Source organism: Aspergillus japonicus (assembly GCF_003184785.1).
Source record: "Aspergillus japonicus CBS 114.51 unplaced genomic scaffold BO86scaffold_23, whole genome shotgun sequence".
In the NCBI taxonomy this organism is placed as follows: domain Eukaryota; kingdom Fungi; phylum Ascomycota; class Eurotiomycetes; order Eurotiales; family Aspergillaceae; genus Aspergillus; species Aspergillus japonicus.
The window spans coordinates 143,596-158,097 of record NW_020291660.1 but is presented as its reverse complement, the minus strand read 5'-3'; the positions used below and the strand labels follow the sequence as shown (position 1 = coordinate 158,097).

Sequence of the window (14,502 nt, the reverse complement as noted above, 5' to 3'; positions counted from 1 at the left end):
TCTTCGATTTCCTTGGTGGGAGTTCGATGGTTACACAAGATACGGCAGTGAGAAGGCTAAATAGGGTTCAGGTTACCCGCCTGATTGGATCACGTGGGTGGGCTACTTTGATAGGTTGCTGCTCTCTGTCCCGCACGGAAGGCCCTTACTTCTATGGTGGTCTCTATGGTTGCTCTTCATGCCAGGTACGATGATGCTGCAGTATACAAAATAGAAGCAATTCGAATCAAAGTGGCTTGAGATTCTCGCTACTCAACGTCATGATTGACGAGGATGCTATCGCACAGTTACAGAACTGAAACGCCGAAACCTGGTCCAGCGAGGTTGCAGTGAAATTCCGTCCCGAGTACTGAACCCCGCAGATGTATATATTCTGAGCAAGCCGCCATGTCTACAAACTCCGTCCCACCAATCCAAGTCTTTTTATTTCCTCTACCAACGCCAGATGAGAAAGAAATACCACGCAAACACAATCCCCGCTACGTACTTCACGGAGTCTACAAATTCCCCCTTAATCTTCCCGGCCGTGGTCGTACTCCGGCCGGCTCGGCGCCCAGAGCCATCCCGCGTCGGCTTCCATTTGGCGCTACCCAGCTCATCCTCATCTGCACTTGCGTAAGTGGCGTACAAAGGAGGATTGTTGGTCGCGCGACTAGCCAAGCCGTGCGGGGATGGAAGCGTGGAGCTGGACGTACTAGAAGACGGGCTCTTGTATCGGGCAGGGCGCTGCGGGGGGTGACTGCGACTCTCTGACAGAGGGAGAATGGGGTCCGCCGCGCTAGCCTGTGAGGGATGTTTCACCACAAACACCGCCCGGAGAAGGAGGACAATCAGGGTAAAAGCGAAGACTAGGCCGTAATTGATGAAAATGGAGAGCTGGTCGGGTAGAAGGCACAAGTGATTCTGCACTGTCCGACCAGATCCAGAGGACTGCAGCGACTGCCCGGTCGTCTTATCAACAGGGTTCCACAGGCTGGTCATAACGAAGCCGGGCCGTCGAATCCCCATCGCCCAAGACAGGCTCTTCACCGTGATTTCCCGGGGTGACCCACTGAATTCGTGATGGGCAATCTCGCAGTAATCATGATCATCCCCAGAGTAGACGTGAACCAGGTTAGGCCCAACCTTGGACACAATGTCCCGCGAAATGGTGGGCGTTAACACATTTTGGTACTGATAGCCCCGCCCCATAGGTATGGAGTTGCGCTCATCCTCTTCCAGGTTGTCACCGGAAGGGGGATGCCGCTCTCGGTAAGGCCCGCATGGCGTGGCCGGTTTGCGGTACAATGGGACGTGTGTTAAGAGAATCGCGGGGAGGCCTGCAATCTCTGGCTGCGGCCGGTGATACAAGGAGGGCTCCAAAATGTCCACAGCCCGATGCACATAAAGGTGCCCCTCGCTCTCATTCCTCATCATACGCAACGATTCCATCTCCGCCCGGCCCCGGTGTACGTTCATGCTGTTGAGGAATTGCTCCGTCTCCGCCCAGATGCGCTGGTTTGGTAGGTCTCCCTCCCCTGTGCCGGCACCCGAGCTGCCAGTCTCCGGATCAGGTTGATCCATGGCGCTCAACGAGACGGTGTCTATTGAGACAAAAGTATGGTTTCCAATCACGTCCACACGGTTGCCTTTCCCAAAGAAGCTCTGGAATCGTTCCCGAACAGGGATCTGGACGCCCGACCCAAAGCCCAAGTCGTGGTTTCCCGGTAAGCTCGTGATCATTCTTCGCCCACGAGGATCGCTCGAGTGTTCATTGCCGGCATTCCAGGTATCCATGAAGATCTTAGTGAATCGGTGGAACTCCTTCTTCCAAAAGCGATCCTTGTATTTCTGGTACCGCTTCTCCGGACTGGAGCTGGTTGCGGTCGCCCATTCCCTGCCGCCATCGAACAAGTCCCCCAGGAATAGTACCGAGTCGGGACCGAGCTCTTTTTGCAAGGTGGAAAACGAACGTCGCATATATTGGTCGGTGAATTTCACGGTCAACGTTGACAGGGGCCACGGCCGGCCGGGGTAGGTATGAGGATCAACTAGTTGGGGATCGGCGATGAACGCGACATGGTGCGGCACGGCATCTTGAGGCTACATATCACCACTGTTAGATGGATCCAGAGACAGGGACAGTCGGCGATGGGCCGTAGAGCAACGAGGCCACATACCCATTTCTCCCAATTTCCCCACGCACATGCCTTGACGCTGTCCTGGAAAATGGTCCGCTCTCCCCACCAAAGCGTGCAAGCCCAGAGAACCACCAGCGCATTTGTGATGGTGAATATACACCGGAATATTCTCCGTAGCAATGACAACGCCCCATCTCGACTTTGAATTCCATTTGTCAATTCCTTCGCCCATTGTTGTGTCCATGATGGTAGGTACTGTCGCATCTGTTTTGAAAGTGTCGCATTTTCCGTATCATCTTCGCAACTGGACGGTCGATAGCTGCCAGAGCCGGCGCCGTGTGAATGAGGGTAGGCGTAACTCATGGTCGTTGGTGCACAGTGGAGATGCAGCTACCGTCATGCGGCATTGCCGCTCCGATGCCGAAAATAGTTTGAAGCAGTTAGTAAAGAACGAGTCGCGACGGCATGCCTCGAGATGCAATATAATGAAGCAAAAGAGATGTAACAAGCGAGCGGAAATAGTTTGAACAAGAAAAGAATATGTGTCAGTGTGAGAGAATGAGTAGGTGAAGTGAAGACGCCAGGGGTGTTTCGCCGCCAAACGGGCGGGATCACGTCACGTGTGGTCGCGGCTTCTCCAGCTGGGTTTAGTTCCAGTTCAATCGGGGGTCCTGTTCCAATTTTGGTAACTGACAGCCTCCGACCGCGGGCGAACCATCGCATCCCTGTCTCACTCCAAGCCTTGTCATTAGTCACCGCCCGTCAGCATGTTCACTCTCTGGGAATTGCTACTACATACTACATAGTGCTACACGTTAACCAGGCGCCCGAATTTCTCGATAGTCATGCGAGAGCAGGTGGCTTGATAATGTCAACATATGACCAACATTTAGTACGGTGTAATTGTGGTAGAGATACTTGAAAACAAGCGCGAGATGCGCACGCCTGGATGCATTTATGTCAAAGTGCCCGCCGAACATGCGCCAAGTCCAAACAGAGATTATTAACAGGGACAAACTCAACAGATGACATTTCAGTCACCAGAAACAATCGGGTATGATCAGTACGGATAGGAAACAGTATTTTTAGGTCGAGTCGTCTTATGAGTAAGTGTAAAGGTGAGGTGATTAGATGGAAGAGTAGTGCGCCCCCTCCCTAATGCAGTCACAGCGACCTCTTCGGACAGCACTGACCGTTTTGGGCGCATTCTTCGCCACACTCAAGAAGACAAGCATGAGAATCTCCTTCAGGGACACTGGGTGTACGGCTCGGGAGCGTCGTCGAAGTGGAGGCTTCGCCATCGGGGTGAGAAGGGAATTGAAGGGTGTCTTCGGCATCGCTGTCCGGCGCGAATTCCGGCTGAATGGTGGACGAATGAATGCCATAGGCATGCAAGCACTTGCGCACCTGCCGGGCTAGACGCATGTACCGCTCCGAGCCCTCGCCCTTGATTTCCGTATCCACCTGGATGTGGATCGAAGCCACAAGCTTGGTGTCACTCAACTGCCAGACATGCAAGTGGTGGGAGCCAATTACTCCCGGCAGTCCTTCAATGTCTTCCTTGATATGGTCAATGCTAAGGCCGTGGGGCACAGCCTGAAGCAGGATCCGCGAGGCCGCTTTGCAAAGAGGGATGGCAGAACAGAGGATAATCACGGTGATCACCAGCGAGATGCCAGGATCCACATAGAAGCGCCAGGAGTAATCAGTCAGCCAGATGATCAGGGCGGAAGCGATGACGCCAATATTGCCGAGCGCATCACCCATCACATGAAGGAAAACACCTCGCATGTTCAGATCATGGCTATGGCCATGGCTGTGCTTCTCATCCTTCTGCTTAGGCTGGGCATGGTTGTGATGCCTGTGAATGTCCTCGTCCACATGAGTACGATGAGCCGTCTTAGGCGCATTCCCGGCGTCCGTATAGTTGCCAGCACGATCCTTGTGGCCCAATAGCGCAGAGCGTTCGGATGGACGGACGTCCTCGGAATCCCCACCCTCAAGCACGTCAGTGTCGGATCCCGATGGGTCATCATAGCGAGAGCGACTGGCCGCAATGATTTCTTGCCGCAAAGTGGCGGGGTGGACTTGGATCTCTTCAACATCAAGGAACCCACGGCCGGTTGCGCCGCTGTAGCGACGAGAGCTGCGGTGCTGACTGTCCAAGGTCCGACGACGGTTTGAATATGGGGAAGAGGCGTCTGCGCCAGCAGTACGCTGTGATCAGAAGTCAACATGTGTTCCTGAAATAGGCGACCGGCCTACTCACGCTAGTTGTGTTTCCCTGCTCCGAGACTGGCACAGGGTCATGACTATGCTCATGACCGTGCGAAGAGTCACCTTCTTCGATGTCTGCGTGACCATGGCTGTGGCCGTGTCCATGAGAATGATCATGGAAAAGGACCAGGCCGATGATGTTTGATAGCAGACCCAGACAGCCCACAATGCAGACAAATTTGGGATTCTTGACCTCCTGAGGCTCCACCAGTCTCTGTATGGCCTCCAAGAAAATAGACAAACACAAGGCGACCAGAAAGACTCCGTTGACTAAGGCACCCAATGTTTCTGCGCGTTGCCACTGCGAACCAGACGACGATGGTTAGGACGAGTTCCAAGCGGTGTGTAGGAAAGGGGACAGCTCACCCCATATGTGTACATCTTCGAGTTGGTTTCGCGGTTGGCGACTTTGACGGCCCATAATCCGACCAATAGAGACAGAACATCATTCAACTATGGCAAACAAGTCAACAAAGCGGTCGGAGGGCTGAGACGGTGTCGAACGAGGCGTACCATATGAAAGGAGTCGGCAACAAGGGCAAGCGAGTGGACGCTGTAGCCTATTCGAGTCCAGCAGGTTAGAAGAGCGACAGTTCAAAGATCATATTCGGGGAGACCAACCAGCAATCAATTCTAACAAGAAGAAAGCGGAATCAATAGCCAACAGGATCAGAATCCTGTTGGTCTTGGAGAGGCCCATCGTGTCTGGCCTTGCGCTCCGTGGCGCGCGTGGGAGAGAAGAAGATGACGACAGCGACCCCTAATCAGGCGGCAAAGGTCGATATCTAGGCGCAGAAAATGAGTGACTCCGAAGAGTTCGCGGTATCAGGATCAAGGAGGATAGGAGGATTGGAGAGGAGCAAGAGAAGAGCAAGAAAAATAAATCTCGCAAGGTGATAAGTAGCTAGTGATAGGAGAGACTGGAGTCCCAAGGATTCCTGGTCGCAAACCAAGGACTAGTTCAGGAAGGCGGAAGGGCGCCGGCCGATCGGAGCGAAGTGGCGTTAGTTTCCCCCCTAGCCTCTGCCGGTCCCCACCGCCTTGCAGCTTGTTCCTTTCAAGGGCTTTCTTTTTCATGAAGCATGCCGACTGCAGTGTGTGAGTTCTACTCCGTATCACAACATTTTCCCCATATGCTTACTGAGCTCTATAATATGCCCAAGACACTTCAACTCTTTTGTAGTACAGGGCTTCTGTCATCTACGTAGTACCTGCTGGAATGACTACTGCTGACCTCGTCCCGGTTCCACCCATACTTAGCAATCCAATTCCAGACTGTGTTGCGACCCACTACCTACAAGGCAGAGCCAGTTCTCTCCACCGTTTGACGCCATAAGAAATTGGTTGTGGTCCCCTTCTCCACGCCAAGTGTTCTCCTTTCTCCGGGCTTCTTCCCCGAGCTAATCCGACCAAAGTGGCTCCATCAATTGTGTCAAGTGAACGAACGTTGTTGTTGATAACCCCAAAATTGGCCAGGATCAGACCTGTCACACATTATGCAGCATACCACATCATGACGCAAGAGCAGAGAGACTTTATGCGGTGCGGCTGCCCTGCCTACAGCCCTGGAACGGTCAAGGCGCCGTCTGTGCGCTAGCCCGGGAAACTAACCCCGAGCGAGCTAGACTGGTAGGACTAAGCCCAGCCGGCATTTCGGCGGTTTTTGGCCTCAATGCAAGACAACGAACGATCTAAGCGAACAATAATATAAGACTAGTAGTAGTACCTCACACTACTGATGAAGCTATTCAGAAATAATTTGAGCTTTGCGAGAATACACCAATGAAGGCACTCACGTTTCTAAGAAGAGGGACCACCTCCACTACTACCGGAAGATAAACTCTTCCGACTTAACATCGCACTGTCTTTTCGAGATCATGGTACGGAAAGTTTTTCAGCAGCAGACGTTCGAGCAACACACCAGCTCGAAAAAATTTCGCGCTTGGCACTCCAGAGGACTGTTTGTCATGATTATGTATACAATACAGTCATTTGCTTGGACGAATTCGACTGCAGACCCAGTCACTAGTTGACCGGTGGATTGTGATGGTGGGTGCAATCTCTAATTGCGTATCTCGCCTAGACGCCTATAACGGAAGATGCTCTCTCTTCAACCTCCTGAAGTGCTTCTGCGGTGAAGAAAGCTCTGTGTAGGACCCGACAGCCTCGGCTAATCCTCAATCCTACTGATGAGTAACCCTGAGTAACTTATAAACTGATGGGACTGGTATGATTCACCAGTTGACCCGCCATAGGAGTATTCCGGAACATTGTCTATGATTGAAAGGTTTCAATTCAGCTCTTCGAACGAAGGATTTCCTGATCCCGGACTCTGGAAGATATACTGCTCTGGGCCATTTCCAAATGTCTAGCTGTCACTGTGGACTACCTGAGGTATCGGGGCTATGAATGAGTAGTACCTGGCACCACAACCTAAAAATCATCCTTCCAGAGACTGAACAAGACCCAAGCTGATAGTCATCACTCTGCTAGAAAGAAAATCTGCTACGAGTAAGTGGCTGTCTCAGACCACGATCAGCAAGCCACGAACCCAGAGCTTCAATGCACGAAGCTACTCAGGTTCAGTTGCCATAACAAGTCGCTTGTAGCCTGTAGAGCGCAGTCAATCGACCTCAATAGTCTCAAACTGTATAGGGAGGCGGCGGCTCCGTCGCCTGAAGTTCCCAGATTTGTCTGCGATCATTTCTTTCCCATTCCTCGATTTCAGCACCGTCGTCACTACTCTCAACCAGATCCCTTTCGGTGCGCCTTTTCTCAGCTACTATTCCCTTCGCCCCGACCGAGTTATCAATATTCTCCCATCAAATCTTCGTTAGCCTGGGTCATGCCACCACATCTCCCTTAGGGAGTATGCAGGATCGCAGACGGGGTCTGACATACCTCATCCTTCCCATCCCTGCTCACAATCACCACATCCAGACTCTGATCCACCCTGCCTACCAAGCTTCCATTCTTCCAAACCCCATTCTTGGCCACTACCCCCTTGAGCTCAGTATTGACAATCACACACCCTTCAACCTCGCAGTTAACGAGCCGTGCCTTCTTCACACGGCTGCCCGTCACGCGACAGTCACTGATGGTACTTCGCCGCAGGGCACTCCCGCCTCCGATCCTCGAGGCTCTCACCTCGCATCGCGTCATCCACGACCACTCGCCGATGATCGAGTCGCGGATCGTGCATCGTCGGAGCGAGATGATATTCTCCAGCGTGCAGTGGTCGGCCTGCACAAATTTGCTGGAGGAGACGTTGGCGAGGGCGCAGTTGGCGAAGATGCAGTGGTGAAGGTGGGAGTGAGTGATGGTGCAGGTGGTGCAGGTGGAGCGGCTGATGCTCGTCGTTGATGGATGGAATGTACAGGCTGGGGCGGCAGTGGACGCTGAGGTTGAGGATGTGGGGTTGTCGATGCTATTCAGTCCACTGATAGTGACTGCCGTGAGAGCGCTCCGGGTGATAGAGTCCGAGGGGGTGAGGTTGGACAGAGAGCACTCGATTAGTGCGGAGCGGCGGATGGTGGGCGAGGCATTGGTGAGTGTTGTGGTGTTAGTGGTTCTTGATCCTGATTTCCCCATTGAGACAGACTTCTGAATAATATGAGCGGTGGAATGGATGTTGTTATCTTGTGGAGAAGGTAGGAAAGTCGCCGAGATTTATGCTCGCTGAATTTATACTAGTGGGTTGAGGTGGTGGGCTCTTAGGCGACGAGACGATTCAGAGGTGATATATATACCTCAATCCATGATGCCGAGGGTGATGCCTCGCATTGATTGCTATAATCGCCTGCATCAGGCTGCCAAATTTCCAAAATCAAGGGATCCTATACGAATGGTTGATATAGGTAAGACAGTTCTTTGTCATGCGGTCATGGGCGGTGCCCAGTGCTTCGCAACAGCTTCCCGATCCGGAATAGACTCGCATGTGTGGCGGGGAAGGGTGGGAGGAAGGATTACACGAGCACAGCCTGCCGGATGGCAACTCTTCTCGTCTTCCTATTATTCTGCTCTTAAACTGATTGCCTCAGGAGCAGAACAAAGCCAAAGCCCTGCAGGTAGTTCAGTCATTTCATTGCTGGTATTGCTGTTATTGCTGCCTGGGTTCATATGTGGTTGAGTTGTAGAGATGAAGACTAGATAAGGCCCCAAATTTAAGCTTCATCTATAAGCTAACCCCGCCGAACTAAGGCAGATCCACTCCATGGCCTGATAATGGAGCCATGTCTCCGATCTGACTAAAGCCTTCGGGATGACCGGGGCGTCTCCTTGCTTCTGAGCGGAGACTCATCTCTTTCTACTTATCCCGTGACATACCGGGTCATATCACGTACAATGGAACAACATTTCCAGGCCCCTTAAGCAACGATGGACGAGAACGCACATCCACACCGCAAAATCCTCCTGGTCGCAACGACAGGTGGTTTTACCCATGCCGGTATGTAGAAACCTTCAGGTTGAGTACAATTACTGACCAGATCCAGCTCCGGTCCTCGAACTGGGCAAGGTCCTCTCCGAACGAGGCCACACAGTCGACTTCGCAACCATGGAGCGCCAGGAGCACTGGACGAAAGACTACCCCTTCATCTCCCAACTGCATATACTAGGAGCCGGTCCGACCGAGCGGCAACTGAGCGAGCATTACTTGCGCATGCGGAACTGGGACATGTCTGTCGGCCTAGCGGGCGCCATGCCCTCGAAGTACATGTTCGACTCCTTCTGGCCGGTGACCTACGACCACCTCAAGTCTATCGTGGACGATCCCGCCCGCCGTCCCGACTTCATCATTGCGGACTTCTTCGTCGATGCCGTCAAAGACATGCACTCCCAATACCAAGTGCCCGTGGCCATCGTGCACCCGCAAATGCCAGCCTTGATGCTTCCGTGCAGCTACATCCCCGGACAACCGGGCTTCCAGCTGGACGGAACCCTCACCTCCGAGCACGCCTCCATCTGGCTCCGTCTGAAGAACGAACTCGTGGTCGTCAAGGGCGTGAGGGAGATCATCCGCTTCTTCCGCTGGACGAAGCAGATGCGCCGCGCTCACGGCGTACACTACTCCATTCCCCACCCCCGCAAACCCGACTACCTTGTCTTCATCAACTCGTTCTTTGGACTCGAGGTCCCACGCGACCTGCCGCCGCTCGCGGCCGTCGTAGGCCCGATACTCAGCGACACATACCCGCCGTGCGACGAGCATTACACTACCTTCCTCGCCGACCGCAAGAACGTTGTCTACATCGCTCTCGGCACGCATGTCATCCTTTCTATGGCGGACGCGTCCAAGATTCTCACCGCACTGTTTCGGCTCTTGGAGGCCGCCGTCATTGACGGCGTGATCTGGGCGGTCGGCCAAAGCGGCCGACAAGATCTCGACCCATCCGCCATATTCACATTCGCGACTCCCGTGCTACCAAATACCGTCGACAGCAACAAGGCATCCAGAGAGGGAACGATCACTCTAGCCGACCTCCTAGCCGGCCACCACCCGGCCTTCCTCTTCCCCTATTTCGCGCCGCAGCGCGCCCTTCTCGACCACCCAGCCGTGCGCCTTTACTTCACCCACGGCGGCGGCTCAAGCGCTAATGAGGGCCTGTACCACGGCAAACCCATGCTGGCGATGGGGATATTTTCGGATCAGATCGCCAACACGACGCGGCTGGTGCACGGCGGCGTCGCGGAGCCGCTGAACAAGTTCTCCTTCACCGCGGAGGAGGTCTTCGAGAAGGCGCGCCGCATACTCGAAGATGTCGACGGCGGGTACGCGCGCGAGTCGCTACGGTTGCAGCGGATTGCTAGGGTGGCGTCGCGCCGGAAGCACCACGCGGCGGATCTGGTGGAGGAGGTGCTGTATGATACCGAGCTGCGGGTCGTGGACGGAAAGGAGGTCCGCCCGATGCATCTGCAGACGGCGGATATGAGGATGCCGGTGTATAAGGTGCGGAACTGGGATCTGATGGCGTTGGCAGGAGTGGGGTTGGCGGGATGGCTAGGGTCGGTTGCTGTACTGGGGCATTTGGTGTGGCGGCATCGGGCGGTTGCGAAAGGGTTCGTGCTTGGCTCGATGGAGCGGGTTGGGGTCTATCTGGGGTCTGCTTTAGATGGATCTTGAGGTACATTTGTGGTCGTAGGGTGGAAGTAGAATCTGGTTATCCCGTGACAAGTTGTGGTTTCTACCAGCTTGTGCAGTACATCCTTATCATATTCTGCCTTGCGATACTGAGTGGAAACCCGGCCACGGACAATTCTGCAAGAACCTTGGTAAGCTATACCCCTTTCCAAGCATACCGTGCGAAGACTGAGTGGAGTCATCGACGTCGAAGCTGCGAGAATGAGGATCGACCGCATCCTGAGTGCTGTTATGTATGCACCAACAGCGAGTCACCAAAGGCAATCGTGCCCAAGAGATGAGACTAGGGGTCGAGACAACTCTCGACATTCCTCTCTACTACAAGAAGATCAAGATTGCAGGAAACTCCGATTATTCGATCTGGTATGAGACTCACATCATACCTTCTACACAGCTGGTAATAGTTGAAGCCAAGAAAAAGGGAATGGTGAGCAGCGGACTCGCTCAGTCAGCTATTGGGGATACAGGTTGTGGGTAAGTGTCCTTCCATTAGAAAGCGAGCTCGTGTAACTGACTTCAGCCTAGGGTCGGTTGTTTCCGTACCGTCACTGACGGTAACCTGTTAGACGAATTACGCCAGGTACGGTACCGCTTTCCATTAGCATTGAATACTAGCTATACCTAGTTATAATATCTAACTTCTCTAGTACTCGGTAATCACCTACCGCTGGAATGCAGGGCAGAAGAAGCTGATCTGGAACACTTTAAACTGGATGGTAGCGATGGCAGCTAAGCAGTCCCCTCAGGGTTCTAGTACCATGGAAGATTTAACTGAGGATGTATATTAGTAAGAAGACGACAACATTGTAAGGAATTTAATTTCAAAAAATACTACTCGGTGCTCAACTATAAAATTCATTGCGTGTGGGCTATTATATGTGTACAGTATAAATGGTCTGTTCTGCCATGTGATGGTGGACAGAATCAACCATCGCCTACGCATCGCCCCCCGGCTTTCCTTACCCGTGTCACCATAAGAGGGGATTGTCCAGCTTGCAGCGAGGAGGCCCTGGCCAGGGACGAACCCTGTTCTAGACCCAACCCCTGGGTCCCTCACAATTCTGAGTTGTCGACCCTGGCAGCGATAAAGCTTGTTTTCCCAGGGTTGAACCCGGCTGAGCCTCGGCGATTGCTCGCGTCGATCGAACCCCACCCCGCAACCGGTCCACGTCAACCATGCTCACACAACTTACAGAGTTGGAGGAAAGATGATGATGCATGAAGTCCTCATGGCGTCTGTTATCGATTGCTTATAAATAGCACCCGCCACAGGTCAAAACAAGCAATTCTGTTTCCGACCCTTCCGACGATCCCACCCCTGCTGATAGCGCGGCCTTATTCTGGCCCGTGCCTCCACTCGTGGGGCGCCTGCGCAGCTCGTCAACGGCGCGTTGCAAGCCCCCGTTCGGAGACTTATTTCTTGGAGAGAACTCGGCAATTTGACATTTGACCCCCTCCTCTGAAAAGCTCCAGCCCTGTTCGTCCAGGGCCATGAGTGCGAAAATCTTGGCACCTCCCGAGTGGGGCTGGTGAAACGGCCTGGCAGGTGGATCTTCTTCCATACGTCATGGCGATGGCATTCGGGTGTTTGCGATGGGGCTTCGTGGGCTTGACGGTTGCTATATAGAGGCGGGTTTGGCTGTTTCTGGGAGCCTCATAAAGGATCGATTGATGAGCTCTCACTCTTAATAACTAATCGCACGCATCGTAACCCTCTTGCAACGAGCATAATGACGGTTCCTAGCGCGGATAGCTTCGATTTTGTGGTTGTCGGCGGTATGTTGCACTCATCCCTTCCTTGGCGAGTCTTTCTCTGACATCCGACTAGGAGGTACTGCCGGCAATGTGGTGGCCGGTCGACTGGCCGAGAACCCCGAGGTCCGGGTTCTGGTAATCGAAGCGGGTATCGCGTATGTGATCCCCCGTCCCCCCCCCCCCCCCCAAGCCAAGCACAGTACGACCAGAACATTCGACTAAAGCAAACGAGGCGATAGAAACCCGCAAGACATCGAGACAATCACCACCCCAGCTACCGCCTTCGACCTGCGCGGCAGCAAGCATGACTGGGCCTACAAGACGACCATGATCAACAGGCCTTCCTACGAGCGCGCCGAGAAGCCCAACACCCGCGGCAAGGTCCTCGGAGGCAGTAGCTGCTTGAACTACTACACCTGGATCCCGGGGAGCAAGGGCACCTTTGACGCGTGGTCCGAGTACGGAGGGCCGTCGTGGACGTGGGATGGGTGCAAGGAGTATTTCAGCAAGGTGCGAAGTTCCCCCCCTTCATCAGTAGCTATAATGATGGCGACCAACAAGAAATCGTGAATCTGCAACAGCCAGCGACATACCACGATGATGAAAACCTGTATCCCAACGAGCTGGCCAAGATCGGCCGCGACGGACCGGTGCACGTCTCGCACGCGGACCTCGTCCCCGAGCTGCGGCCCTTCCGCGACGCACTCACCACGGCCTGGACCAGCGCGGGCCAGCCCGTCAGCGAGGACATCTACTCCGGAAAGATGGAGGGGCTCACGCACTGCGTCACCAGCATCTACCAGGGCGAGCGATCGTCCAGTGGCGCGTACCTGACCGGCAAGACCAACGTGGTCATCATGCCCTCGTGCATCGCCAAGAAGATCAATTTCGAGGGTGATACCGCCGTGAGCGTCACCGTGCTGGGACCGGACGGGTCGGAGATCATCATCGAGGCCAAGCGGGAAGTCATTGTCGCGTGCGGCGTCTTCGAGACCCCCAAGCTGCTGATGCTGTCGGGCATTGGCCTCAAGAAGGAACTCGTGCGCCATGGCATCGAGCCCGTGGTCCCCTCGGAGCACGTCGGCCAGAACCTCCTCGACCACCCGATCATGCCGCATGTGTTCCGTCTGAAGGAGGGCATGGGGCTGGATAGCCATCTGCTCCGTGCGGGGCCGGCGCACACCGCCGCCGTGCAGAAGTACCGCGAGAGCAGGCAGGGCCCTTACAGCAGCGGTCTGCTGGAGCTGGTCGGCCTACCTCGCATTGACGACCGCCTGGAAAAATACAAGGAATATCGGGAAGCGAAGGAGCAGAACGGTGGCAAGGACCCGTTCGGCCCTGAGGGACAGCCGCATTTTGAGATCGACTTCGTGGTACGTATTCTTGCCGGAGATAAACCTTGTGGAAGCGATATTCTAACAATTGGCGAAGCCCATGTTCTCCGATGCCTTCCAATGGCACTTCCCCGTGCCCACGGAGGGGGACTGGTTGACTGTCATCGTCGACCTTCTCCGCCCGCTCTCCCGCAACGGCGAGGTGAAGCTGAACTCCGCCGACCCGCGCGACCAGCCCAACATCAACCTGAACTTCTTCTCGAACGATCTCGACATCCTCGCGCTGAGAGAGGGGGTCCGGTTCGTGGACGAGATCCTGATGCACGGCGAGGGCATGAAGGACGTGATCGGGGAGGATTACCCCTGGCCCATGCCGCGCCACTCGGACGAGGCGATGAAGAAGATGATTCTCGAGCACTCGCAGACTGGATATCGTGAGTCATTTTTTGCACCGTGTGAATGGACCCCTGGCTAACGCGTGAATAGACCCGTGTGGTACCGCCCGGCTTTCCCAGTCCATTGAGCAGGGTGTGGTGGACTCGGAATTGCGCGTGCATGGCGTCAAACGTCTTCGGGTGATCGATGCATCGATCATCCCGATCATTCCGGACTGTCGCATCCAGAACGCGGTGTATATGATTGGAGAGAAGGTGAGTACTGATCCCATGATCCCGAGGAATTACCTTATGAATTGATGCTGACTGCTTTAGGGTGCGGATATGGTCAAGGCTGCGTACCCGAGTCTCTATCAGTGAGGAGATAGTCAGTCTGCTAGGGTTGGTGGAGCCGTCGACTGCGTCTTGTTTAATGATAATGTGTACATGTTGGTCGCTTTCTGTTTCATAGTATATAGCATGTTCTAATCCCTGTCATATTT

The 14,502-nt window shown here is 54.2% G+C and overlaps 5 protein-coding genes across 5 annotated transcripts; 2 read left to right on the top strand and 3 right to left on the bottom strand.

Moving 5' to 3' along the window:
• Window positions 1-235: 235 nt before the first annotated feature.
• On the bottom strand, window positions 236-2,675 carry BO86DRAFT_362146 (putative manganese ion homeostasis (Fr)). The gene is made up of 2 exons (XM_025669897.1): window positions 2,160-2,675; window positions 236-2,082 (listed from the first exon to the last, which is right to left on the bottom strand). Exons 1-2 carry the CDS (start codon window positions 2,481-2,483, stop codon window positions 433-435), a joined length of 1,974 nt encoding a protein of 657 aa, XP_025527809.1. The 5' UTR covers window positions 2,484-2,675; the 3' UTR covers window positions 236-432.
• A 316-nt stretch (window positions 2,676-2,991) lies between these two features.
• On the bottom strand, window positions 2,992-5,335 carry BO86DRAFT_389205 (cation diffusion facilitator family transporter). The gene is made up of 5 exons (XM_025672065.1): window positions 5,019-5,335; window positions 4,911-4,957; window positions 4,764-4,850; window positions 4,390-4,698; window positions 2,992-4,337 (listed from the first exon to the last, which is right to left on the bottom strand). The coding sequence occupies exons 1-5, from the start codon at window positions 5,095-5,097 to the stop codon at window positions 3,285-3,287; spliced, it is 1,575 nt and encodes a 524-aa protein (XP_025527808.1). The 5' UTR covers window positions 5,098-5,335; the 3' UTR covers window positions 2,992-3,284.
• A 1,327-nt stretch (window positions 5,336-6,662) lies between these two features.
• Window positions 6,663-8,228, bottom strand: BO86DRAFT_389204 (uncharacterized protein). The gene is made up of 2 exons (XM_025672064.1): window positions 7,299-8,228; window positions 6,663-7,213 (listed from the first exon to the last, which is right to left on the bottom strand). The coding sequence occupies exons 1-2, from the start codon at window positions 7,986-7,988 to the stop codon at window positions 7,040-7,042; spliced, it is 864 nt and encodes a 287-aa protein (XP_025527807.1). The 5' UTR covers window positions 7,989-8,228; the 3' UTR covers window positions 6,663-7,039.
• Window positions 8,229-8,381: 153 nt separating this feature from the next.
• On the top strand, window positions 8,382-10,747 carry BO86DRAFT_90980 (glycosyltransferase). Its single transcript, XM_025677784.1, has 3 exons — window positions 8,382-8,844; window positions 8,891-10,667; window positions 10,730-10,747. The coding sequence occupies exons 1-2, from the start codon at window positions 8,775-8,777 to the stop codon at window positions 10,516-10,518; spliced, it is 1,698 nt and encodes a 565-aa protein (XP_025527806.1). The 5' UTR covers window positions 8,382-8,774; the 3' UTR covers window positions 10,519-10,667; window positions 10,730-10,747.
• Window positions 10,748-12,266: 1,519 nt separating this feature from the next.
• Window positions 12,267-14,413, top strand: BO86DRAFT_362139 (GMC family oxidoreductase; the record flags this gene model as incomplete). Its single annotated transcript, XM_025669896.1, has 7 exons — window positions 12,267-12,312; window positions 12,365-12,446; window positions 12,531-12,801; window positions 12,873-13,664; window positions 13,723-14,059; window positions 14,112-14,275; window positions 14,336-14,413. 7 exons carry the CDS (start codon window positions 12,267-12,269, stop codon window positions 14,378-14,380), a joined length of 1,737 nt encoding a protein of 578 aa, XP_025527805.1. The 3' UTR covers window positions 14,381-14,413.
• Window positions 14,414-14,502: the final 89 nt, after the last annotated feature.